Source organism: Rutidosis leptorrhynchoides, chromosome 3 (assembly GCF_046630445.1).
Source record: "Rutidosis leptorrhynchoides isolate AG116_Rl617_1_P2 chromosome 3, CSIRO_AGI_Rlap_v1, whole genome shotgun sequence".
Taxonomy (NCBI): Eukaryota; Viridiplantae; Streptophyta; class Magnoliopsida; order Asterales; family Asteraceae; genus Rutidosis; species Rutidosis leptorrhynchoides.
The window spans coordinates 582,922,486-582,949,298 of record NC_092335.1 but is presented as its reverse complement, the minus strand read 5'-3'; the positions used below and the strand labels follow the sequence as shown (position 1 = coordinate 582,949,298).

Here is a 26,813-nt window from a genome sequence, read left to right as displayed (position 1 = left end):
CTTTTTTTTTGGCGAAATTAATGAATTCATAGAGAATCGAGGTCGTTTTTCAAAGGAAAACGCCGTTAACAGGGATTACAAAAAGACTTGAGAAACGGGGAAGTTCGCACCTAAAAAACAACCATCTAAACAAAAACTATCTATAAACGAGCATCTCTAATTACCCAAAAAAAACCTAAAAAACAAACTATCCAAACAAACCCGAAAACTACACGAAAATAAAAGGCTCGAAACCAAACGAAGTAAACAAGACGAACAACGAAAATAGAAGGATCAATATATCTCTGGAGAGGAGAAAACTTATTCAATTAATCTCTTTCTTTTTATTTTCTGTTATTGTTTTTTGGACCACATAACTACAAGCATCATATAAAGAGAACACAAACTTTCAATCTCAAATGGTAAAAAATTAAAAAACAATATACAACATATATTGCACGTTCTACAAAAGATAAGAACTGTAATCAATGTTGTAAAAGCACGTGATATTCTACAGTTTTTCTACAATGATATGCTATGCTCGTTCATCAAAAGTATATATGTGTTCTCCTTGGCATTTCATCAAACACTTTCTGGGCCATCAGGGAGGATCTCATAACCATCATGGTGTTGTTGCTTGATCGAATTTTCAACAGGAATACACTTCAAAACAACTGCAATTGGCATGCTTACAAACCCTATTGCAATACTGAGTAACCAAAGTTCCCAATTTAAGGGAACGGTACTTGCGAATGTACCCAGGAACTCAACAATGATAACCTGAAAGATAACTGTTGATAACATGACTGCTATGAATATCCAACTACTCAGCATGCCACGGAATATGTTGATGTTATCGATGTCCCGACTGTTTATTTCATTGAAAACCTACAAAAGGATGAAGCATTAGAAGATAAATTGCTGATTTGTGGTGACAAAATGGGTGGGTTGTGGGCAATTTGGGTAATTTAGAAATGTTAGGCAAATTAAAGTGAGTTAGAATTAGAATCCGACCTGACAGAAGACGAAGGTGTTGAATATGAAAGTATTAAGGGCGGCAGTTCCGTTATGGCCGTGTAAATTCAAAATGTGTTTCCCGGCAAAGTTTAAGACAAAAAGGACGGCCATTTGGTACACACTTTGGCCAATGATGTTCCTCCACATGGTTTTCGTAATGAAACTTTCGGTCCGCTTAACAGGTTTTCGGTTCATTAGTCCGTCATTCGGTGGTTCTGTGGCTAACGCCAATGCACCCAACGTGTCCATGATCAAGTTGACCCATAGCAATTGCACAGCAGTAAGGGGAGCAGACCCTGAAGACACCAATTATTATCATCACAATTATTGCATGATATATCACTTGGGACCCAAATTGACCAAATTATAGGTCAACTGGGTCAAAATTATCACCTTTTGAAAACTTTGACTTGGTCTAGTTGTTGTTAAATTAAACTTGTGACCTCTAGGTTATAATGATAAACTAATTGCATATGAATATAGTTGCAATATACCACTGAATATAACTCACCTGTGATGCATGCAGAAACAAAGTTGATCATCAGAGCAACAATATTAACTGTCAACTGGAACTGAACAAACTTTTGAATATTTATGTAAACTGCACGTCCCCATTTGGCTACTTTAACGATTGTTGCGAAATCATCATCCATGACGATGACATCAGCTTGCTCTTTAGCAACCTGTGAATATACAATATGGTTGAGTGGCATGTTCGAGATGTCGCACCAAGCAAATGACAGCAAAAAAAATAAAAATGAAAAGAAAAGAAAACAATAACTTTAATTTGCTGTTGTTTGCTTTGTATACATAGACATACAGAAACATGAACATATACACCTCCTACATAAAAACAAGTCAAAAGCCTTTCGGATGAAGGTGGATAAATGGGCGGGTTGGCATTGGGTACATTTCCAAAACGAAAAAAACGTTAGCTGGTTTAGTATGAATAGAAATGGGCCCCGTCATGTTGACTTGCAAACAATTTAGGTGACAGTTGATCCGTTTGACCTTTTTTAATAGCTAACGGAAACGAAATAATGTTTGCCAACAAAAAAAACAAAACGCTCACCTCTGTTCCTGCTATACCCATGGCAAATCCAATATCTGATTCATGCAAAGCTGGAGCATCATTCGTCCCATCACCCGTAACTGCAACAACTTCAGACCAACCCCTCAAATGCTTTACGAGCTCCAACTTATCTGTTGGTGATGATCTTGCCATAACCTGTACTCACCGATAACCACTTCAGTATTTATATTTCCTAAAGATAAAACAAATACTTATATGATTTTTGTGAAATGCAACTGATTTGTACCTGTATTTGTGGTGCTAATTCTCTCTTTTCAGCCATAGTTTTACTTCTAAAATCCGGCCCTTCAATAGCCAAACCATTATCAGTAAGTATACCACATTCTTTAGCAATCGCTTTCGCAGTATTAATATTATCACCCGTAACCATACGCACAGTTACACCAGCTGCCAAACATGTTTCAACCGCTTCTTTAACTCCTGGTCTAAGTGGATCCTTAATACCAACAACCGCAATCAACGTATACCCATCTGCAGGTATCGGTTTTTGCATCTCAAACTCACCTTCTACGTCAATATAAGCCAAACAAAGCGTTCGTAAAGCATTATCCGCAAACTCATTAATAACTTTCGTAATTAATCTTCTTTTTTCTTCCGTCATTGTTATAATTTCCCCGCCATCATCGATAATCTTGTCGCACTTTCCCAATACTATTTCCGACGCACCTTTACAAAACGCGCGTTTTTGACCCCCGGGGAGAGCAGTAATCACTGACATCATCTTTTTTTTTGAGTTAAACGGCTCCATTTTTAGTAGCTCAATCTCGCTACGAACAACACCAAAATCACCCCCCAAAAGTAGACCGTATTCCAATATTGCTGATTCGGTTGGAGTACCTAAAATAGACGTTTTACCGTTTGTTTCTTTGACTACCTCAGAGCCTGTACATTCGAATATACACTGTAACAGAACTTTCGATACGTTTTCGGGTAAATTCGAAGATTCTTTGGCGTTTTTCGTTTTACCAGATACCCAAATTTTGTCAACAACCATATGATTGGTTGTTAACGTCCCGGTTTTATCGGTACATATACAAGTAGATGAACCCATCGTTTCGCAAGCAGATAAATGTCGAACAAGGGCTTTATCGTCCATTAATTTTTTCATTGCGAACGCAAGACTTAACGTAACAGCTAACGGTAATCCTTCGGGGACCGCAACGACGATAATCGTTACAGCTGTCGCAAAATAATCTAACATACTCAACGCATCAACCGAGCTCCACTTCGAAAGCTCATTTCTCAAACCTTTTTCAACGAGAAACCGAATAGTCAACACAAGAAAAGTCAACACAGCAAAAACTAACCCGATTTTACCAATAATTGTAGCAACACCATTTAACTTCACTTGCAACGGGGTCTCGTTTTCTCCTTCTTCACTTAACGTTTCCATTAACTTTCCCCATTCGGTTCTCATACCAACTGCTGCAACCAGCATTTTACCCGACCCATCTTGCACTTTGGACCCACCAAGAAGAAACGGTTTTTCTTCGTTTATATGCACAGCTTTTGTTTCACCTGTTAAGCTCGATTCATCGATTAACAAACTGTATCCCGATATAAATATCCCGTCAGCAGGAACTTGATCACCGATCGACAAATGTACAACATCACCTACAACTAACTCATAAATCGAGACCTTTTTTCGTAAACCGTCTCTTGTTACATGACATAAAATCTTTTTTTTCTCTTTATCTAAATCTTTAAATTGTAAAGATTGTTTGTAATCACTAACAGCAGTAACTGTAACTACCAGTAAAATACTAAGTAGTATTCCTAAACCGTCGTATATACCGTCTGGAAAACCTTCGGTTGCGAGCCCAACGCCTATTGATACAATTGAACAAATTATAAGGATGATTAGCGTTAAATCATGAAGAGCTTCCCATACGAACATAAAAAAGCTTTTCGATGGTTTTTCGGTATATTTGTTGACTCCATAAGTGTCTTGTCTAGTAGACAAATCAGTTGATTTGACGCCTTCGTCTAACGAGACTTGTACTGCTTTTGCAACTCCGTTAACTCCATCAATGGATCGTAAGGTCTTCACGTGATATTTTTGGACCATGGAAGCAAGTTTTCCGGGATTATTGTGGAAGTCAGAAACTATAGCGTCTTCTGAATGATGATTTCCGAAATGAATAATGCCTGTTGATCAAATCTATTATTTGTTAGTAATATAAATTTGAATGTCTAATAGAATAATCCCAAGATAGCCGGGTGGTTAGAGTCTGATATCCTCACAAAAGGTCTGACCTTCAAACCCCGCTAGCAGCATAACTAGGGGAGGCCAGACAAAGGGTCGGAAACGGACGGTCACGGATATCTGGTTAGGTCCGTACGTCTGACTAAAAATACTTATCTTCCTCCGGTAACTCGAACATGGAAAACCTTATCCGTTTACTCGTTTATGTGCAATAGGGGAAAGATAAAGTTGATTTGATGCATTAAGATTATTACAAAATAACTGATGAGTTACGGACTTATGATAGAACCTAATTCCTGTTTTCATGCAACTATAAAAAAGATCTATATGTGCATAATTACATACCATCCAAAAACCGAATTGCTGCTCTCACTGTTAGAAAGCCAACCCGCAAATTCTCCTGAAAAAGGGGAAACATGAAAGAGATTAGAACATTATTACTTACAAGTATATGAAAGTAACCATAATCATTTATATTTGGTAGTTATATTAGACTAATAATAGTACTAAATTAGAGTTCTCAAAGAAAAAAAGCTAAGTTGTTGATTGTAAACTAAGATAAACGAAAGATACTATGTGAACGGAAATAAGAATCGTAAACTAAATGAATCGTAAACTAAATGAATGAAGAACGGAAGAGAAAAGAAAAGAACACTGGAAAACTCAAACGACTACATTGTTATCACTTCTATATATCCTCTAATGTGCTTACAAGAGTGCATATATAGATACAAAGCCAACTACTCACATCAATGCCAACTAACCACACTAAATGCATAACGTCTACCAACAATATATTAAATGCACAGACTAACATTAAATGCGTATCTACCGACTGTATTCTAATACATCTGCTGACGTATCTTAACACTCCCCCTCAAGCTGGAGCATAGATTTTGATCATGCCCAACTTGACACGAAATCGACAGAGATAACTTCAGGGTAATGATATGACAGCTCCGCTTGACACGAAACCGACAGAGATAACTTCAGGATAATGATATGACAGCTCCTCAACACTCCCCCTCAAGCTCCAGCTTGTTACAAAACTAAACAACCAAGAAATAATCCACCTCTTTCATAATCTTCTTTGAATCCCTAATCCAAGACTTCACTAATCGCAAAGATAATCGATCTCACTTGGGATAAAAAAAAAAACGAAGCAACCAAATCATGTCTCAATAGATCTCACTTGGGATCTAATCAAAGTAACCGAAATGGACAATATAATTGATGACTGTGGCCGGGAGAATACAACGACGGTGTAAATGGAGGATATGACAACGGTGGCATACGTGGAGGGCATGACAACGATGAAGGACGCGAGTAACCAAATTCGTCTCACATGGACGAATAAATAGCTGAATCGATCTCACCAGGGACCGACCTCATAATTGATCTCGCAAGGGATCAAGTAAACTCAAACGGCGGCGGTGGTGGCTTCAAAGGACTGCAGCAGTGATGACTTCAAATGACATCTCAAGAACCGAATTAGCCTCACAAAGGGCTACCAAATAACCAAACTAGCCTATCCAGAGACGAACAATTAACCCAATCGATCTCACCAGGGATCGAACTAAATATGCCTCACCGGGGGGGCAATCACACTCGTCTCACAGGGATGAACAAACATCATCTCGCCAAGGATGACTAATAACCATGGATGACTAGGAAGGCGGCGCGTGAGTGGTTTTCCTGTAGTCGAAAATTCAATAGATGACTAATAACCATGGATGACAAAGATTCATCTCACCAGGGATGAACAAATAACCGAACTCGTCTCACTAGGGACAATCAAATTACCAAACTCGCCTCACCTGGGGCAACCAAACTCGTGTGATCAGGGACGAACAAATAATCTTGGATGACTAATTAACATACTCACCTCATCAGGGAGGATCGAATAACCAATGGAAGATAACAAAACTTGATGACTAAATAACCAAATGTGTCTCACAACGGGCAACCAAACTCGCCTGACCGGGGACAAACAAATATCATCTCACTAGGGATGAACAAATAACCAAACTTGCCTCACCGTGGGCAACTCAACTCGTCTCACTGGGACGACCAAATAACTGAAATTGCTTCACAGGAGCAACAATATTCATCTCGCCGGGGAAGAATAAATAACGGAGGATGACTAATTAACATTCTTGCCTTACCAGGGGCAATCGAATGACCAATGAAAGATGACTGATTTTGCTTCACCAGGGATGACTATTTAACAGGCGGCCGAATAACCAACGGAAGATAACTGAACTGAATGACTAATTAACCAAACTTGCCTCTCCGGAAAATATAATTCATCTCTCCACGGATGAACTAACAATTGAAATTTCTTCACTAGAGACTTGGTAGTGATGACTTGTAGACTAATGATGGTGGTGACTTATAAACTGAAAGACATGAACAACTAATTTCGTCGCACCAGGGACAAAGAAACAACTGAATTTGCTTACCAGGAGCATCGGGATGAACAAAATACCAAAGACCACCAAACTTGTCTTACCAGAAACGATCAAATAATCAAGGATGACTAATTAACTTTCAGTTTTACAATAACACCAATTAATTGAAAAAGTTTAGTCTTTAAACTCATTTGTGGTGGTAGTAATTATCTGTTTCCACTTTCCGCCAAAACATACCCCTCCCTTAAATTATAAATATTGGCCCCTCCACAATCTTTTCTTCACCGAAAGTAATCCCATCAAAATGAATATGTACATTTATTTTATGAAAATGGACAAACCTCACTACAAAGGTTGCTACTTTTTTTTCTTTTTCATTCTGCGGATGCATGATCATTCAAAAGAAAACCATAAAGATTAAACTCTCATCCAATACAAAAGAAAACCCAACAAATCAGAATTATCTCAAAACTGAAACACTGATTCTTGCAAATGTTGTTACCAACGAACTCAAATCAAAGTACCCAAATAGACCAATACTCACCGGGTTTTTGGTCTGAAATTCAAGACGAGTCCACCGGAAGAAAAATCGACGACGTAATGCAGGACACGCGCCCACACGCGCCGGCGAGTGGTTCTCCGGCAGCGGTGGTCGGCGCCGGCTATAGAAGGCAGCGGTGGCGATGGTTTCGGTTGTCAGAAATTTAATTAATTTTTAGCTTTTGCAATTCGCGCTGTTCTTAGTCGATTGGCGGGAGTGGTGAGAATTCTCACTCTATATGGATGCTTCTTTTATCACAGAATAAGCACTCTCTTGGGTGCTCTGAAATCCGATGGAGGTACTCTCTAGGTACCTTCTTTATACCCAAAACTGAGGTACCACCTTTAGCGGGAACCAAAAATCACTCTCTTGGGTGATTTCAAAATGGCAGCAGTGGTGGTGATGACGGTTTATACTAACAGGGTATAAACGAAACTCTCTGAAACCTTCACAGACCACTCACAAGGGTGCCCACTCACAAGGGTGCTCTGCTCTGCTCTCACAGGTATAGCTCTGATACCAAGTAAACTAAGATAAACGAAAGATACTATGTGAACGGAAATAAGAATCGTAAACTAAATGAATGAAGAACGGAAGAGAAAAGAAAAGAACACTGGAAAACTCAAACGACTACATTGTTATCACTTCTATATATCCTCTAATGTGCTTACACGAGTGCATATATAGATACAAAGCCAACTACTCACATCAATGCCAACTAACCACACTAAATGCATAACGTCTACCAACAATATATTAAATGCACAGACTAACATTAAATGCGTATCTACCGACTGTATTCTAATACATCTGCTGACGTATCTTAACATTGATCAAGCATAAATTAGTCCAAGGGGTACGGTTCATGCAAGATCAACAATAAAGGGGGATTTAAGGGTTTCTTAAGTTTAACTCTCCGGTCCGGAGTACCGTGAATAACCCTCATACGAGATGATGATCTCAGAAAGGGTGGTCAAACGTGACCCACCATCATTCGGGTTAACCTGAGTTGATGGCTCGTGGACGGTGTTAGGATTTGATATTCAAAGAACGTTACCTGAGAACTCTATTTATGATTGCGCAGATAGAGCACTAGAACAAGTGATATTTTTCTCTCTCTATCTTGTGTGTCCTCTTTTATGAGGATCATTGTGAGTATTTATAGGTGAGAGTGGTTGTCCTTTTCTTGCCACGTAGGCGACAAGAAAAAGGGGAGGGGACAGGATGGTACAGAATAGTACTATAATATCGCATGAATTGTGCACTCACGTGGTCCCCTCCATATCATGCTATTCTGCCACGTCTTGCTACTCGTACGACCATGAAGATTCCATCCTTAATGTCCTGTACTATTTCTTGGCTTATTCAGCCTTCGCAATCATTCACGTATCCTCCTGATAACGTAATGCATAACGCGCCATGGCATCAGCTGAATTGGGCCATATATTGCGCGTCATTGGCCCTTAGAGATGATTGAATGCGCAGCTACAGTCATAAGCTTGAGCGAAATGTTAGCGTATTTTATGCGCGTCATTAAGTCCCCCCAGTTTTTATGGTATGCACAGTTCATTCGCGCATGGCGTAGAATTATCGTCATTTCGTATTTGATTGTGATGTGACAGTTCTGACGCAACCATTATTGGGTTTCGTAACTATCGCTTTCGCAGTCAGCTCATTGAATTCTTTAATTCGCTGTCAGATCTAATCTAACACGTGTACGTTTCAGATTCGTTCCGTATTCTCTTTCCTCCTTTTTCTCCCCTATAAATACTCTCAATCTTCTCATTTTATTCTTCACTTCTATCTTCTTTCATCCCACACATACATCATATAATGGCTGCAAGTAGCGCGAGCGTCGACTTTTCGAATGTAGGGTCTATCATGTCTGATGTTAGCCCGGAGTTCATAGAGAAACTGATTACGTGGTACCCTCATATTAAAGAATTTAATCCGTCCATTCCAAGTTTTCGCAAGCGCGTCAATCGTCCTCCACATGGTAAGGTTACGATTTACGATTTGGTGATGGAGATAGGTGATAGGTAACATACGCATTCCTCCCACCAATTTTTTCATGCACGTGCTATCTCATTTTAACATCGGTGTGGGGCAGTTGGACCCGAACAACGCTTGTAGAGTCTCGTTGTTTCAGATGTGGTGCCATGCGCACGATTTCACGCCTACAGTTAACCTTTTTAAGAATATTTTCAGCTACGAGCGACTCGACCAGGGCTGGTATTGCTTTAAGAATAATCGAGAGTTCACGCGTGAGATCAAGTGGAGAATTCCGCCCAACTGGAGAGAGAATTTCTTTTTTGTCGACAACACCTTTATTCCTTCCTCATGCGCCAACATAGGTCAATGGCAATATGGTTTCAACTCTGATTTAAACTGTACGCCTCCATTGAGTTCAGCGGAGCGCGCTATGTTTGATAAGTGTGTGGGGCAATCTTTGTACATGCATATTGTATCAAAACATTGCCCTATACGCTGGTGGGATCTAAACATTGGCCTCGCCCTGGTTTTCATCTCTGCTTCGCGCAACACCTTAAAGGTTAGTGAGTTTCTTAAAATCTGTTTGTTCATTGCGCGGCATGTGCTGACACAACGTCGCGCCTTGTGTTTTTCTTCTTTTTAGAGATATCGCTTGCGACATATCTCAAAACGGAGAGGCTGGCGTACGTAGCTGCCTCTTACGCTCCAGTGCGCAATACTTTCGGGCGTACTCGCTCGTCTGGTGTATCATGCAGTTCTTTACGCACGCGCGAATCTGCCGAAGCGGGGTCATCTAATTGTCACCCTTTTTACGTTGGTAAGCGAAAACTGAAACCCAAGCAATTCAATGACATGTTTGCGCCATTCGTTCCCCATTTTATTTATAATCCCTCATCGTCTCCAAAGCGCGGAATACCTGGTAAAATTTTGATTGCGCATCTGGTTTCCTTATCGTGGTTTACTTATCTAATATACTTTGTCATTGACAGATGTTGATGATGAGGAGACAGCCTCATCGAATTCTGCTGACACTACCCTCAGGGCGATCGTCAAGCCAGTGGAAATTCAGGTGACGATGCGGGCATAGATGCAGTGGATGAGGTGCAGGCGCTGCGAGAAGAAAATCAACGCCTTCGTGAAGTGTTGGAAAAATCAAATTCTGAAAGAGATGACTTGCAACTCAAGTTAGGGGTTACTCTTTCAGAGAAGACTCAAATTGAGGCTGACATGAGCAGGTTAATGGACTGCCATTACGCCCTTGCCCAAGAGGCGAAAAAGTCAGAGCGCAAGTTTAAGCGCTTAAAGGCCGGACTTTCTCATATTGTTAATAATGCGCTTAATTGTGAGGCGGTCAACTATGCATATAACTCGCTGGTGAAGGGTGTTCAAGATCGAGAGCGCGTTCGATTTTGGAACTTTATCAAGAAGCACATGCCTGTTCCCGATCCTCCCCCTGCTGCTATCGAGGCTCGTTTCACTCCTCACGCCGAAGTGATTGCCAAAGAGGTGGCAAAATCTTTAGAGAATATTGAAATTATTCGTTTAAAGAGGTATTCGTGCGACCCGAGAATGACTGCGCATGATTTGATAAATGCAGAGTTGTAACTTGCGCATGTATAGACTTTAAGAATTTTTCATTCTTTAATTGTATATGTAGCTTCGCCCTTCTGATGTAATTAATGAACTTATGATGATTATAAGCCTTCCCACCATCATTCATATTATTGGTATCATTTAATGTGTGTGAACTGAAGCTACGTTAATTATTTTACTCGTTGCATGATATTGCGTTAATGTGTTTTTCGCGTTTTGCGCCATGGGCTTGTTAAAGTATCCCGTTTTTATACTCGAGGCGTATCAGTATTGGTTTCCACGCATATTGTTGTGCACACAACACACATAGTGACACAACACTCGTCGCGCGTGTTCAGGAGTCTTCTAAGTGCGGCAACACATGCATTTTTTTCGTGCGCGGACAGTTTAAGCAAGTAGCTATTCTAGGTACATGAAATTGTAGACTGGAAATGACTTGATGTATGAAAAGTACAATTGTAAAGACATTGTTCGATAGTGAATTTTACTACTAACCTACTTTTACGAATAACAACACTATCGCTATATGTAAATCAAGACAAATTAACGGAGTGATCAATTCCCCTACTTTCTTTATTACATATAACATCGTTTCATCGCGGTAGCGTGCTAAGTGTGTTTAATCGCCTTACCATTTAGCTCCGGTAGTTTGTAGGTTCCAGTTTTACTAATTCCAATAACCCTGTAGGGACCCTCCCAATTGGGTCCCAGTTTCCCGGTGTCTTCGATTCTGCTCGCTTGATTGTCATGCCAAACAAGGTCACCAACCGCGTATGTAATGAGCCTAACTCTCTTGTCATAGTACCTTGCGATTCGTTGTTTGTCGATGGCCTTGCGAGCAGCCGCCATTTCCCTACGCTCTTCTAGCAAATCTAAATTAGTGCGCATATCCTTAGAGTTCTGGTTCTAATTAAATGACAACATTCACTCTGTAGGGATGGCTATCTCTGCAGGCAAGACTGCTTTCGAGCCATATACCAGACTGAATGGTGTTTCTCCAATGCTGTTTTTTTGGTGTCGTGTGATGTGCCCAAAGGACTTTAGGAAGCTGATCCACCCATCCTCTCTATTGTTTTCCTAACCTTGCCTTAATTGTGTGGACTATGTCTCTATTGGTAACATCGCATTGCCCATTGGCTTGAGGATACGCGACGGACGTAAAGCTTCGCTTTATGTTCAGCCCTTGACACAAACTGCGAAAAGGTTCTCCCTCGAATTGCGTCCCATTATCGCTCACTATTTCATTTGGGATCCCAAACCTGCAAACAATACTTTACCAGAAAAAAATCCCTTACCTTCTTACTTGTGATTTTGTTTAGCGGCTTTGCATCTACCCATTTGGTGAAGAAGTCAACCGCAATTACCAAGTAATCAACGGTTCCTGATCCAGTAAGGAACGGTCCCACTATGTCAATAGCCCATTTGCAGAAAGGCCATGGTGACGTTATGGGGATCATTGGGTGGCGCGGAGCTTTGCTGATGGGCGCGTGTAGCTGGCATTCTTGGCATACCCTTATTCTTTCCGCTGCATCGTTGTACATGCCTGGCAAGTAATAACCCATTCTTTTAATTTTTTCCGCCACCGTCCTGAAACCACAGTGCAAAGTGCAGGCTCCCGCGTGGACTTCGTCTATAATTTTCTCGGCTTGCTTGGGTCCAACGCAACTAAAGCTTGGTCCGAGGTACGATTTTCTGTATAGAACATCATCGCGTAGTGCATACATCGGAGCTTTGACTCTTATCTCTTTTGCTTCTTTATCATCTTCGGGCAGCGAGCTCGTCTTCAGGAATTCAATTATGTTGGTCATCCAGCAATGCTCAGCTTCTTCTACGACAGCGGCTAGTTAATTAGGTTCGATGGATTTCTTAAAAACTTGCTCAACCAGAATTTTCTTTTCAAGATGATTAAAAGTCAGCGCTGCCAGTTTACTTAACACATCTGTGTTTTTATTCTGACTTCGAGGTATCTGACTTATCTGATAATCGTCATATTCGTTGATCAGGGAACGCGCCAAGGCTAGGTATGCCTGCATTCCTTCGTCGTGAGCATCAAAAGTACCGTTAATCTGGTTAGCGACTAACTGGGAATCAACGTATGCTTGGAGTTTCTTGACTCCAATTTCCTTGGCTAGCCTTATTCCTTCCAGTAGGGCTTCGTATTCTGCTTCATTGTTTGTCGCCTTGAAATTAAATCTTAGCCTATAGGTGTGCTCCTCCTTATTGGGACCGGTAAGCAATAAACATGTGCCAGCTCCTTCCGGACCACTCGCGCCATCGGTATACAACTCCCAGAGCTCTGGTGCCAGTGTTCTATCACCCTCCAAATCAGGCGCAATCGGCATATCGGAAGTGGTTTCTGCTAAGTAGTCTGCTAGTATTTGCCCTTTTACCGCGCATCTGGCACAGAAGTTAATCTCGTATTCTCCCAACTCGATTGCCCACTTCGTTAATCGTCCCAACGTTTCTGGCTTATACAGGATTTGTCGGATAGGCTGATCTGTCAGTACCACTATGGGGTGAGCTTGGAAGTATCGCCGCAGCGTCGCGTAGTAATCTCAAGCGCTTATACGAACTTTTCGATTGGGCGATAGTTCAGCTTACTCCCAGTCAGCGCTTTACTAACAAAATATAGAGGTGTCTGCACCTCGTCCCTTTCAGCGATCAGAACCGAACTAACAGCTTCCCGCGCAATTCTAAATACAAGATGTGGGTTTCCCCGGCAATTGGCGCGGTTAAGTTGGGGAGGTTTTTAAGCAGCGCTTTCATTTCTTGAAATGCCTTTTCTGCCTCCTCTGTCCATTTGAAGTCAGACTTTTTCGCGCAATTCTTAAGTGTGCTGAAGAATGGGAGAGATCTTTCAGCGGCTCTTGACAAGAATCTAGTCAACGCAGAAAGTTTTCCATTTAGACTTTGAACCTGTTTTTTGGTTTTTGGAGACGACATGCGTTCAATAGCTTCAATCGTTTTCGGGTTAGCTTTGATTCCCCTAGCGGTGATTACGTGTCCCAAAAATGATCTTTCTTCTTCTCCAAAACCGCACTTTGATGGTTTGAGTTTCATGTTAACGCTGCACAGTGTATCAAAAGTTTCGAGGATATCTGCTAGCAGTTGTTCCTCGCTGTTCCTTTTGATGACCAGGTCATCGACATATGTTTCCATGTTACGACCAATCTGTTTAGCAAAAGTGGTGTCGATCTGATATGTGGCACCAGCGTTTTTAAGTCCTAACGGCATTTTTGTATAACAGTATATGACGTGGTTCGTATGAAACATCGTCTTTACTTCATCTTCCTGCGCCATTGGGATCTGGTGATAACCTTCGTATGCGTCTAAGAAACATTTAAACTTGAACCCAGCGAGAGATTCGACTTTCCAGTCGATTTTGGGTAGAGGGTAGTTATCCTTCGGGCAAACTTTGTTGATGTCCTTGAAGTCGACACACAAACGCCATGATCCGTCGGCCTTAGGAACCAGGACCGGATTAGCCACCCACGTTTGATAGTTAACTTTGCGCAGAATGTTTGCCTTAACCAGCTTGTTCACTTCTCCGCGCAGCCATTCACTCCTGTCGGGCGCCATAGGCCTCTTCTTCTACCGGACAGGTGTCACATTCACATCAGCGTTAAGGTGATGTTGCACGATATCCCGCTGAATGCCTGTCATATATGCGTCGCGCCAGCAAACACATTTAAGTTTGTCATTAGGATGTTGCGCAACTTGGCTTGTGTTTCCTTCGTCAAACCCACCCCTATTTTCACTTTCTGGTCCGGGTAAGTGGGGTTTATTACGATGAGGCACCCTGACGATGTCTGACCCACTGATTTTCTTTCTCTTTTACCGTTACTGAAGCACATAGTGCTTCAAGTGGGTTCGACTCGAGAGTAGCAACTCCTTGCTTTGTCGGAAACTTTACTAATCCATGAACCGTGGATGGTATTGCTCCAAACCTTTGTAGGGATATTCTACCTAGTATGGCGTTATACGTGGAGTGTGCGCGCATTACACAGAATTCGACATCTTCAGTGCGCGTCTTAAACTTATCCTTATCGTCTCTTAGTTCCAGTTTCAGATCCAGAGTGCCTATGGGCCATGCCGATTCACCTGAGAATCCAGAGAGCGCCATCAGTGACGGATCTAGGTATTATAGTCAGTGGTGTCACTAGTTCAACTAAATTTTTTTTTCACTGAACGACTTATTTCCAGAGGCGCAGCTATGAATTAGAGTTTAGGAGGGCTTAATATATTGTAAAACGAAAACTTAAATATTGAAATAAATTAAACTGAGACATTTCAAAATAGAATAATGGCGATTAATGTGGGACATAGGGAGTATAAATTATATATACGCTTAAGGGGCATTATCATACTCAATGTTAACATCAACTTTTATGAGTGTATTTGAGTATAAAAACATATATTTTTAATCACAAATTATATATTTTTTTTTTTTGGGTAAAGGGTTATACCCGGTGAATTTTATAAAAGAATAAAGAATGAAACAAAATAAGTTAGAGGTTAAGAGACAAGCCTCAAAACCACCATAAAAGACCAGCAAACGCAAAACCAAAACAACAAGCACGCAGGCTCGAGCAAACCAAACAAACAACCAGACACGGCCTAATAAACAGCTAGAACACTAGCAAGCACAAACTAGCGCAGCTTATGGGATCTTCCATGTATCCTTTAAAAGCTGCGATTGAAGAGAATCTTTAAACTTGATCGAAAGCAACTTTAAACGAACAGTGGAAAAAATGACATCAAAGACTTGATCACTTGAACGTTTGGGTCTTTTGAAAATCCGATTGTTTCGCTCTTGCCACAGAAAATATATAGCAGCAGCATACAAAAGCTTGGAAACGACAACACGGGCCACTTTTTTGTGAGCAACTGGCGATAACACATCACGAGCCAACTTCCAGCTAGAAGAATTAATAGGAATCGGAATTAAAGGCTGCACTTTGGACCAAACCTGCGACGAGAAAGCACACTCAAAAAATAAATGATCATGAGAATCCATAACCATGTTGCATAACGAGCACACCACAGCCCCCCTATGATGTTGTAAATCCCACGAGCGAAGCCTATCCTGAGTTTTCAGTTTCTGACCCATGACTAGCCATAACAGAAACGCGTGACGGGGAATGCAATGAGGGGACCAAACAAGATTAAACCATGGGACAACAGGAGCTTTTGGCCTAATCGAATGCCAGACAGATCCAACCGAAAACTGATGAGCAACACCATCCGAATCGATCCACTTCATAAAATCATGATCATGAGACAATGAGATAGAAGTATCGAAAGGAATAATCTGACCCCATTCCGATGGCCATGTCCACCCTGTGTCATTAACCAAACTGCACACTCGAGTATTGTGATCAAAACCCGCGTTAAAAATTTGGCGTCTAGAAATCTTAAGATCCAACGGGCCATGTTCGCACCACCAATCGAACCAAGCAGAAGTTGATTGGCCATTCCCGATAATATGTCTAATAAACGGCCGAATGATACCTCGAATGCTAAGAAGTTTTCGCCAGCTCCAACAAGAGGTAGATTTAACATCAACCTCCCAAAAATGGCGCCCCACTAAATGGTAAGAATGCACCCACTTAACCCAAAGGGATTGCTTATTTGCAATAAGACTCCAAATATGGTAAGACATGAGAGCAACATTCCACATTTTAAGGCTCTTAAACCCAAGACCTCCTTCAGATTTCGGAAGACACAAATCAGACCATTTTACCTTGGCCTTCCCTTTTTTCATATCCCCTTGGCACCACAAGAAACCCCTTAACAGTTTTTCGATGTCTTTGATCACGGATGCAGGCAAAATAAAAACACCCGACCAATAAACCTGCATAGAATAAAGCACTGAGATGATAAGTTGCACACGCCCAGCAAAAGATAAAGATTTATTTTTCCAATCATCTATCTTGTGCTTCACTCTCTCAATAAGAACTTTACAGTCTCGATGTAATAAGCGAGAAGAAACAAGAGGAACCCCAAGGTAACGAACCGGGAGAGATCCCTCTTCAAAAGGGAGTAAATCCAGAATCTGATGCTTTACAAGCTGGCTAACGTTAGCAAAAAATGCGGTGCTCTTAGGAAGACTAGGCACCAACCCCGAACAAGATTTAAATTCCTCAAGGGCATCGGAAATAATACGAACAGAGTCGATATCAGCATGCGAGAATAAGAACAAGTCATCAGCAAAGCATAGATTTACAATGTGTTGCTTACTACATTTAGGATGGTACTGAAAGTCACCTGCCCGGCTAATATTCCGTTTTAGCATCAACGAGAGCACCTCCATAACAAGAGTAAAAAGATAAGGAGAAATCGGGTCTCCTTGTCTCAAACCCCGTTTACTTTTGAAAAAACCGTGGAGCTCCCCATTGATATTAATAGAGAAGGAAGTCGTCGACACACACTTCATGATCCATTTCACCATAGTATTATGAAATCCGAAGCAATGCAGAATCGACTCTAAGAAATTCCAGTCGACAGTATCATATGCTTTCTGAATGTCAACTTTAAAGGCACAACGCGGAATACCTCTATCAAGATGATAATTCTTCATGAGCTCTTGGGTAAGCAAAATATTATCTGATATTCGCCGACCCGGAATAAAAGCTGACTGGTTATCACTTATCAACATATCTAGACTCGATTTAATGCGGTTAGTGATAATTTTACTGATACATTTATAAATAACGTTACAGCAGGAGATCGGCCTGTAATCTGTAACCTTCGCCGGGGTTGCAACTTTCGGCAATAAGGCAATAATAGTATGATTTAATTCAGTAAGTAGCTGACCATTATTAAAGAAGTCCGCAACCGCAGCAACTACATCAGAACCAACAATCTCCCACGAGTTCTTAAAGAAAGCAGAAGTGTAGCCATCAGGACCCGGGGATTTAATTTCTCCAATATCAAATATCGCATCCTTGATCTCAGTAGCCGTTACTGAACGAACCATATGGTTAGCCACATCAGCAGATAACCGATTGGTAAATAGGGAAGCAGGTTGTGATATAGGAGAGCAAACATTAGCCGTACCAAGAAAATTCTCAAAGTGAGCAACAATTTTATTCGGGACAGCTAGACCCTCAATGATACAACCGTCACCATCTATCAGCGCCTGAATTCGACTACGGTGTGTTCTACCTTTGATCACCTTGTGAAAGTAACCAGAGTTACAGTCACCGACTCTTAGCCATTCAATCTTAGATTTTTGTTTTAAAAACCTCTCTTCCTCTAAGCTTGCTTCTGTAAAATGTTTAAGAGCACGACTAGCATTCTCACGAGAAACCACATCCGCAGGATTGGCATCCAGGGCAATCTGAGCTTCATCAAGCTCCTTTCTACAACGAATAACATTATCGTGCAAATCACCTTTTGACCACATGAGTTTTCTAAGGGGCTTCTTTAAACTTCTTAACTTTTTGACCACCTTGAACATATTGTGACCATCAATAGTCGCTCCCCAACCATCAGTCACGATTTGCTTGAATTCCTCTTTAAACACTAAATAGTTGCTGAAGCGAAAAGGTTTTGGACGATTAGAAATCACACTAGGAAACTTCAACACCGATGGGCAGTGATCAGAGATCCTGTACGGTTGAAAAATGGCATAGGCGTTGGTAAACTCGGTCATGAAAGCTTCGTTCGCCATTATACGATCAATCTTTTTAAGAATGCCCGAGTTGGAATTAGGCCTCTGATTCCATGTAAAATGCAATCCAGTGGGATTGACATCAGTCACACAAATATCATCGACGCACTCTTTGAATTCCCTCATAGCAATTGTCATTCGAGAAGAACCAGAAGAAGAGTCATCAATATATAAGGAAGCATTAAAATCCCCCAAGAGAACCCATGGATAAGGACCAACGAATCGATTATGCATTGACAGATCCCGCCAAAGACTCCTACGATGCATGTGATTATTTGAAGCATAGATAACAGAAACAAACATATCTCTGTTATCTTGTAACATCCTGACTTGGCAATGAATAACCTGATCAGAAGAAGCAAGAATCATCACTTGAACAATATCAGGATCCCACCCCAAGATTATCCTAGTGCCTCGCTCACATGAGCTACTATTAGAACTCCAGCTCCAATGAGGAAACACAGTCGAACAAATATTGTTTAACTTCTTACTAACAACATGGGATTCCAAAATAGCACAAATGCAAAGATTATTACCCGTAACCACTTCATGAACCTCATTTTGTTTTGGGATGCGGTTCAAACCCCTAATATTCCACGAAGCGAAACTAATCATTGGATACCTGTGACATCGGGAGTGCTTGCCCCCTCAGATAATCCATGAGCCATAAATTGAGCAGTATCATTCAAATCTGGATCAACATCGCTTTCTTCATCAATAAGATTCAACTCGATTGTCTTAGTCGCGGGAAGATTCTCATCAATATTATTAAGGGCATCAAAGGCATTTTCCAAGTGAATCTCTTTTGAACCCGTTTCATCTTTGTTTTTCAGCCCACTCGGTTCACCCGATTTATTTGTATCCATTTTCTTAATTGCATCAGGTTGTTTGACCCTATAGATCACCTTTTGTTTTTGTTTACCCACTGCAAATCCTTCAACAGGTGGCTGTTTAGGGTTCCCAACATTTATACCTTTAGATTTACGCTTATAGAACAGCTTGAAACCATCATCAGTCTTAGGCGCTTCCACTTCCTTTACCTGGACCGACTTCGGGCATTGAACATCTTTATGACCGAATACCTTACAACACGAACATCGTGGAGGTATCCACTCATATTCAACCGTAACCACATCAATAGTTTTACCTTTTCCCTCAATGTTCGGAGTAGCCACAGTTAGCTTTTCCTTTAACTCAGATTTGGCATCCACTTCCACCATGGCACGAGCATAGTTCGGCCTTCCCCATGATTCCGCACACATTGTGCTCGTATAAGAGTCTAGCAACATAGGTCTTCCAATCTTAGAGGCAATGACACTTAGACCATCTTCAGTGAACCCAGCTAAAGGAACATCATACAGTTTTAACCATACGGGAATCTTAGTCAAATCTTCTTTCGTCAACGACACATTAGGCGACCATTTATTAAGAATAATAGGGACCGTTCGAATCATCCATGGACCATGCTCTAACACGTCAATCATACCAGATTCAGAGGAGAACTTAAAGAAGTAAAAACCCTTGGCGTTCATCATTGCTTTCTCAATCCCAAACTTCTTCCATGCATTCAAAACATAATGTTGCACCACTGGAAAAGCAAGTCTCTTGCCAAGAAAATATCCGTACAACGTATTAGAATACCTCGCAGAAGCCTCCATAACTGAAGATAATGGCAGTTCCACATCTATCCCCTCTTCCAACTTAGTATTCGATTCCAAAAGACGAAAGTTTATCTTTGGTTTCTTAACAGAACTGGAAGCAGCATGCAAATAAGACATCAAAGGATCCGTTTTTGCTGTCTGGACATTAGTATCATCATTCATATTCAAATTCACAGAAGTAGTCTTAAACTCCTTACCTGTGACATGTTCAGTTCCCAGGGTAAAATACGCCCCCTTTTCTGTCGCTGTAGTGGAAACCCTAGGAGATTGATCACAACGATTGTCACTACCAGAAACATGATTAACCCTAGGTGACTCAACATTATAATCAGCCTGTTGTGAAGTAGATTCATCTTCAGACGAATCCGAAGCCGTATACACACTTCTATTATCCTTCACCCCTTGATCGTCAAAATTCGCATCAAGGTTATTAACCTGAGAGTTTTCCGGTGGCACCAATGTTTCGTTTTGACTATTTCCGGGTTGATTATCGACGTCAGTAACACCAATTTTGCGATTCCTCAAAACCCTAGGAGCCAATTGAACCTGTTTTTTCTTCTTCCCACCCGATGATTTACCCATGACCAGAAAAACCAACAACGGGAACCAGATAATAACCAAAAGATAGCAAGAAAATCGAACTCACCAGGAAAAATCAAAGAAAACGAAGAAGAATCGAGCACGATATGAAGATCGCCTTGAGTCGCCTGGGTGGGTGGGACCGTTTTTATCACAAAATTATATATCTGTAAACCATTATGTTATTACACTCAATATAAATTTATATGTTCAATTTATTGTATATTTGTATTTTGATTATAAATTATTAAAAATGTTTCAATATTCAACTTAAAATATATGTCGATTTTAGTCTAAAAGGCGTTAGTATCAAAATCAAGTTTAAAATTTTAGAATATGAATAGCTTAACTTCAATAAAACAAATGATACTTTAAATAAAAAAGTTACTTTTAAAACTAACTAATTTACAGAACTATGTAAGATACAAAAGGGAATTCAAGTAATAGTAAGGGTTAAAATAGTAAATATTTAGTACGAAGTAATTGTAAAGTCAGTAAGTCACGTGATCATCATCTTTTGCAACCATCCATTTCTCTCACCACTTCACCAGTCACCTCCATCAACCCCCAATTTTTCCACCATTAAAATACAAGCAAGCTTTTTTCTCTATATACACCTTGAACTTAAATTTGATGCTCTTTGTATATTGATGCCCTGGGCCATCGCCCATGTGGCCCGGTACCAAGATCGGCCCTCACCACTGGTGGCACTAGTTAAAACTCGAATTTTTTTTCCACTAGACCGCGTATTTGAGTGGTTGCACGTGCTACCGGTCGAAACCATGTAGGTCCGCCCTGAACGCCATAGTCGAAGGTCGGATGGCTTGCTTTACAGACTCTAGCAATTGTCTTAAACATTGCCCATACATTATATCCACACTGCTACCGGTATCCATATGCAAACGTCTTATCTTGAATCCAGATTCATGTAGATACCCCTAAACCACTATAGGTGCGCATGAAATGTTATTCAACCGGATAGCAGGAAAAGAGATTCCCGTAACCTCTTCACCTATCTGGTCAGCTTTGCGCTTTCCACCCCTGCGCGAGGAGATAGTAGTCATATTTGCATATGCCTCTCTTACGACCGCTTGTTATAGATAGCGCAGTGAGAACTGAGAAGAAAAAACTGAGAAAAAGTTAAGAACAATAAAGGGAAAAGATATATTTAAACCTTTTAACTTTGTTGTCCCACGGATGGCGCCATTTGATCAAGCATAAATTAGTTCAAGGGGGTTCGGTTCATGCAAGATCAACAATAAAGGGGGATTTAAGGGTTTCTTAAGTTTAACTCGCTGGTCCGGAGTACCGTGAATAACCCTCATACGAGATGACGATCTCAAATTGGGTGTTTAAACGTGACCCACCATCATTCGGGTTAACCGGAGTTGATGGCTCGTGGACGGTGTTAGGATTTGATGTTCAAAGAGCGTTACATGAGAACCATATTTATGATTGCGCAGATAGAGCACTAGAACAAGTGATATTTTTCTCTCTCCCTATCTTGTATGTCATCTTTTTATGAGGTCCGTTGTGAGTATTTATAGGTGAGAGTGGTTGTCCTTTTCTTGCCACATAGGCGGAAGAAAAAGGGGAGGGGACAGGATGGTACAGAATAGTACTATATTGTCGCATGAATCGTGCACTCACGTGGTCCCCTCCATATCATGCTGTTCTTTCACGTCCTGCTACTCGTACGACCATGAAGATCCCGTCCTTAATGTCTTGTACTATCTCTTGTCTTATTCAGCTTTCGCAATCATTCACGTATCATCCCGATAGCTTGATGCATAACGCGCGATGGCATCAGCTGAGTTGCGCCATATATTGCGCGTCACTGGCCCTTAGAGATGATTGAATGCGCAGCTACAGTCATAAGCTCGCGTGAAATGTTAGCGTATTTTATGCGCGTCATTAGTTGTTAGTCTCTTTAAATCAGAAAACAATCAAAAGTACACGCTAAGCAAGAATATTGTAGTGAGAGGGAAATTATCATTAGTATCCTTACCAAAAAAGTTACATAATAAATAAATGGCTGAATTTCATTTTATATTTTGGTAAAACAGAAAAGACTGTATTTCCATCCAAAGCACTACTTCTGAAATTCCTTTAATATTTTTAGTAAAACAAAAGGTCATTTCATCATTAGTATTTAGTATCCTTACAAATAGATCATAAGATCTAACATACCCGTTTCTTTAACAAGACCCAACGACTTATTTGTCGTCTGTTTGACAAGACTCTTGTGATGATTAAGGAAGCGTTGGAAACAGACAAAGAGTAATTCTGATGAGCTGCGTACATTAGAGTATGAAGTTGGATTACTCGCTCTCGTGGGTAATCCAAATAAGGAAAACCTTATAACTTTAAGTTTAACATGCGGTTTAGTAGTTAAATTTATTAATGCCTTATACAATTTGAAGAATAAGTTGTATAAAAAAGTAAAAGTATTGGGATCACGGAAAACCACCACATACATGTACAATCTTTACAATCGTTATGGTGATACATTGATAATGTATCTTTACTAATCCCTCCAATCCCAAATTAAATATTCCATCCATCACAATTTAATAGTTCAATATTCTTTTTTGAGTTGTTTTAAATTAATAGTTCACTTTCATAAATTGATAACAATAATGACATAAAGTTATTTTATACTCATATCTTATGTAAATAAAACAAAAAAAAAAATTAGTTAAAAGTAAGGGGTAAAATAGTAAAGTAAAAAAATAAAGTGTAATGATTTTTAAACTGTGCATTTTTATTAAGAACTATGAGTATTAAAATTGGGACGAAGAAACTATTTTGTTGGTGTATATACACACAAATTAGATAGTCTGTGTGTTATAGACATCGACTTTTCAGCTGGTTGTTGGATGTGAATGCGTGGAGAGTCAAGTTTCTTTAATTAATTAGGGACCACTTCTTGCTCATTATTGTTAGTTAGTTATTTTTATTTTATTTTTATTATTATTTTTTTTTTTTTTTTGACAAAAAACAGGAATTAAGATAAATAAAGACAATTCACAAAATAGTGAAAAGTCTCACACTAAGAATGAGACACAATTTGTGTTATGTATTTATTAGAGTATTTGTACAATGTATTTTGATTTTATGATTTTAGTTTAGGCCTAGATTAAAGGGTGCGAAAATAGATAGTAGTGTTTTGTTAAACAAACGATCATCTGTATCAATAATTATATATATTTAATTTAAAAATATATATCTATTTGATATATAAATCCGTTTCAATGAATATATATTGAAAAAAACGCTCGCAACAGTCACAAATCCAAAGTTGAATTCCAGACTTTGAGACCTCGACGCTGGAGCGGAGTCAGCGGACGGATCGATCCCGACGTAATCGGTGACCGACTCCATCGCAGACCCATGACTCCATGTTCTTATAAGACTGCTCCTAACCGTCCGTTAGTTACCTTCCGTCAGTCTATGTGTCAAAACTGACGGATTTTAACGGGGAGTCAGTTGGGCCATTGACGCAAAAAATGTCACTTTTGCCTTCAACCAATCACATGATTCCTGATTTAATAAATAGATTTTTTTATAATTAATTTATTTTCCCAACCAATTTTCAATCAGATTTTACCACATCAACCGAACCAATATATGACACATAAAGGTGACACAATAGTTATAGAATGTCAGATACTGACACTCCCTAATCACGGTCAGTTTGCACTTTTTGATCAAAAAATGCATAAACTGGACGTAATATCACAGACACGGTTAGAAGCAGTCTAAACATTACATGTTAGACTAACCGTACCAAACAACCAAGTTGATAATAACTTAATTGGACCAACAACTTCTAAATCAAGGCTTGAATTGAACAACTACAATGGGATATAATTTAATTATGTGATAGTGACTAAGAACATCAAATTGGATAATATATATGTATTAAACTCACAAAATTTGACCATATCTCTATATTTGTAAAACATTCATCAAAATTATGGGTGCGTTAGAAGATAGACGACACAAATCATTACTGAAGATAATATACGTTTTATTCAACCTGAACTCATTAGATGTACAAACCACGCAAGCTTGCCTGAGCGGCCATTGAGTTACCCGATAAAGCACACCACCCGGGTTCAAATCTTGGTAAAGTCATTTCGTTCAAAAAGGGAGTGTGATCAGAGGGTGCGCCTTGTGCGTAATTCACCCGGTACCTGGTCTCGCGCTCAAGAGGCTTGATTATCCGAGGTTTACCCTCTATGGGGGTGTCAATGTACTCATTCATAGGAAATTTCCTCGCTAATAAAAAAAAACTCATTAGATGAACAATATTTTGACTCGTTGATCATCGGACTTAAACGCCATATAACATGAAATATAGAAAGATTTATTCGAGTTGATTTGTACATTATACATCACTAATGCATGACTTGTGGTGTTTCAATAATCTATCTATTTTCTTAAGAAATGAGATAGATTGGGAGGTGATACTTCTATTTCCTATTTTGATAGATCCACAATTATTATGTGCAATGTTCTTAAAATACCATTCAGATAGATACTAGTAAAAGATCATTAAAGGGTAAGTTAGTAAGTTTAAGTGAATTTATTAAAATCCATGTTAAAAATATCATCTCCCAGATAGATTACCATTATTTGAAAGCAAAATAACAATTGTAACAAAACTAAAACTAAAAAAAAAGTGTTCACAGATCTAGTCATTTATATATTTATATTGTCTTTAATATATATATATATATATATATATATATATATATATATATATATATATATATATATATATATATATATATATATATATATATATTAGATTAGATAATATACTATAAAATTATAAATTATTATTATTATATTTAAAATAATATATAATGATGATAATGATGATTCATTAATTTATTATTAATGTACTTATTAAAGTAAAAAATTAAGGTTGTCTATTGTATTGTACATATAATATAATATAATGAGTTTTTTTTTGTAAGCGAGGAAACCCTCTATGAACGAGCGCATTGCCTCCTCATAGAAGGTAAAACCTCGGGTAATCAAGCCTTCTGAGCGCGAGACCTGGTACCGGATGAATTGTGCATTAGACTGTTTCTAACCCTGACTATGATGTCAAAGGCAAGTATTGTACTTTTTGATGATGTGGCAATGTCAAGTGAAGTATTATAAAGGGAAATGTCAAATTTGAGTGTTAAATTGTGTGGTGGGTGATGTGATAAAATATTGTTAATAGTTGGATAAAATATGTTAAATAATAATATATGAAAATAAATGGTGAAATCTGATTGGCTGAAAAATATTTGACACATCTTCTCTCTTCCGTCAAATTTTCGACTGACGCCCCGTTAGAGGCGTCAAACTAGTGACACAATGGATTCCATGTCATTTGACGGATTTTTTTGATGCCCCATTATAATCAGTCTTATGCGCACCCTTTAGTCATACTATCTTTTTAAATAATTTGACATAGTCAGAAATTGAACTGGGTGATAGTGATGTGTTTGCGATTAGTATATAAGAGCAATAGTAATACATTTAAAATTAAAAAATAAAAGTCATACGAAAAGTTTTTGTTTTTGTACATATAAAAACAAGAAGAAAAATCTATATTAAAACTTTTGTAGGCCACATTTTCAACACGCTCTATTATAAAATCTGGTAAATTACTAAATTTCAATACCCGTCGATTATTTTAAAGTGGCTGTAGGGCCAGTCATGTTCACCAACAAACTCAACAGATAATTTCTTATTTTATTTCACACACAGATCTAAAGCCTAACAAACATACATCATCGATTAAATTAAATTACTAGAATTAAGTTCAAAATTTAAAGGAAGAGTAATGAAACCTTGATTTGGAGACATCTATCTTTGTGAATAGATCGGCTATCAAGGTTAGCAACATGTCGAAATCTGCGACGGTGATTTTTAACGAGCCACACCGCTTTTCGCCAATTCCTGAGTGCTTCTTCTGACGGACGTTTGGGCGCAACATGAAATTCATCGCCTAGATAACGTTCCACAACCATTGCAGTAGGCGGGGATTATAGGGGGAAA

General features: G+C 39.4%; 1 protein-coding gene across 1 annotated transcript; it reads right to left on the bottom strand.

Moving 5' to 3' along the window:
• Window positions 1-496: 496 nt before the first annotated feature.
• LOC139902928 (putative calcium-transporting ATPase 11, plasma membrane-type) lies at window positions 497-26,813 on the bottom strand. Its single transcript, XM_071885623.1, has 7 exons — window positions 26,606-26,813; window positions 4,641-4,695; window positions 2,316-4,237; window positions 2,069-2,224; window positions 1,508-1,679; window positions 994-1,292; window positions 497-867 (listed from the first exon to the last, which is right to left on the bottom strand). The coding sequence occupies exons 1-7, from the start codon at window positions 26,783-26,785 to the stop codon at window positions 562-564; spliced, it is 3,090 nt and encodes a 1,029-aa protein (XP_071741724.1). The 5' UTR covers window positions 26,786-26,813; the 3' UTR covers window positions 497-561.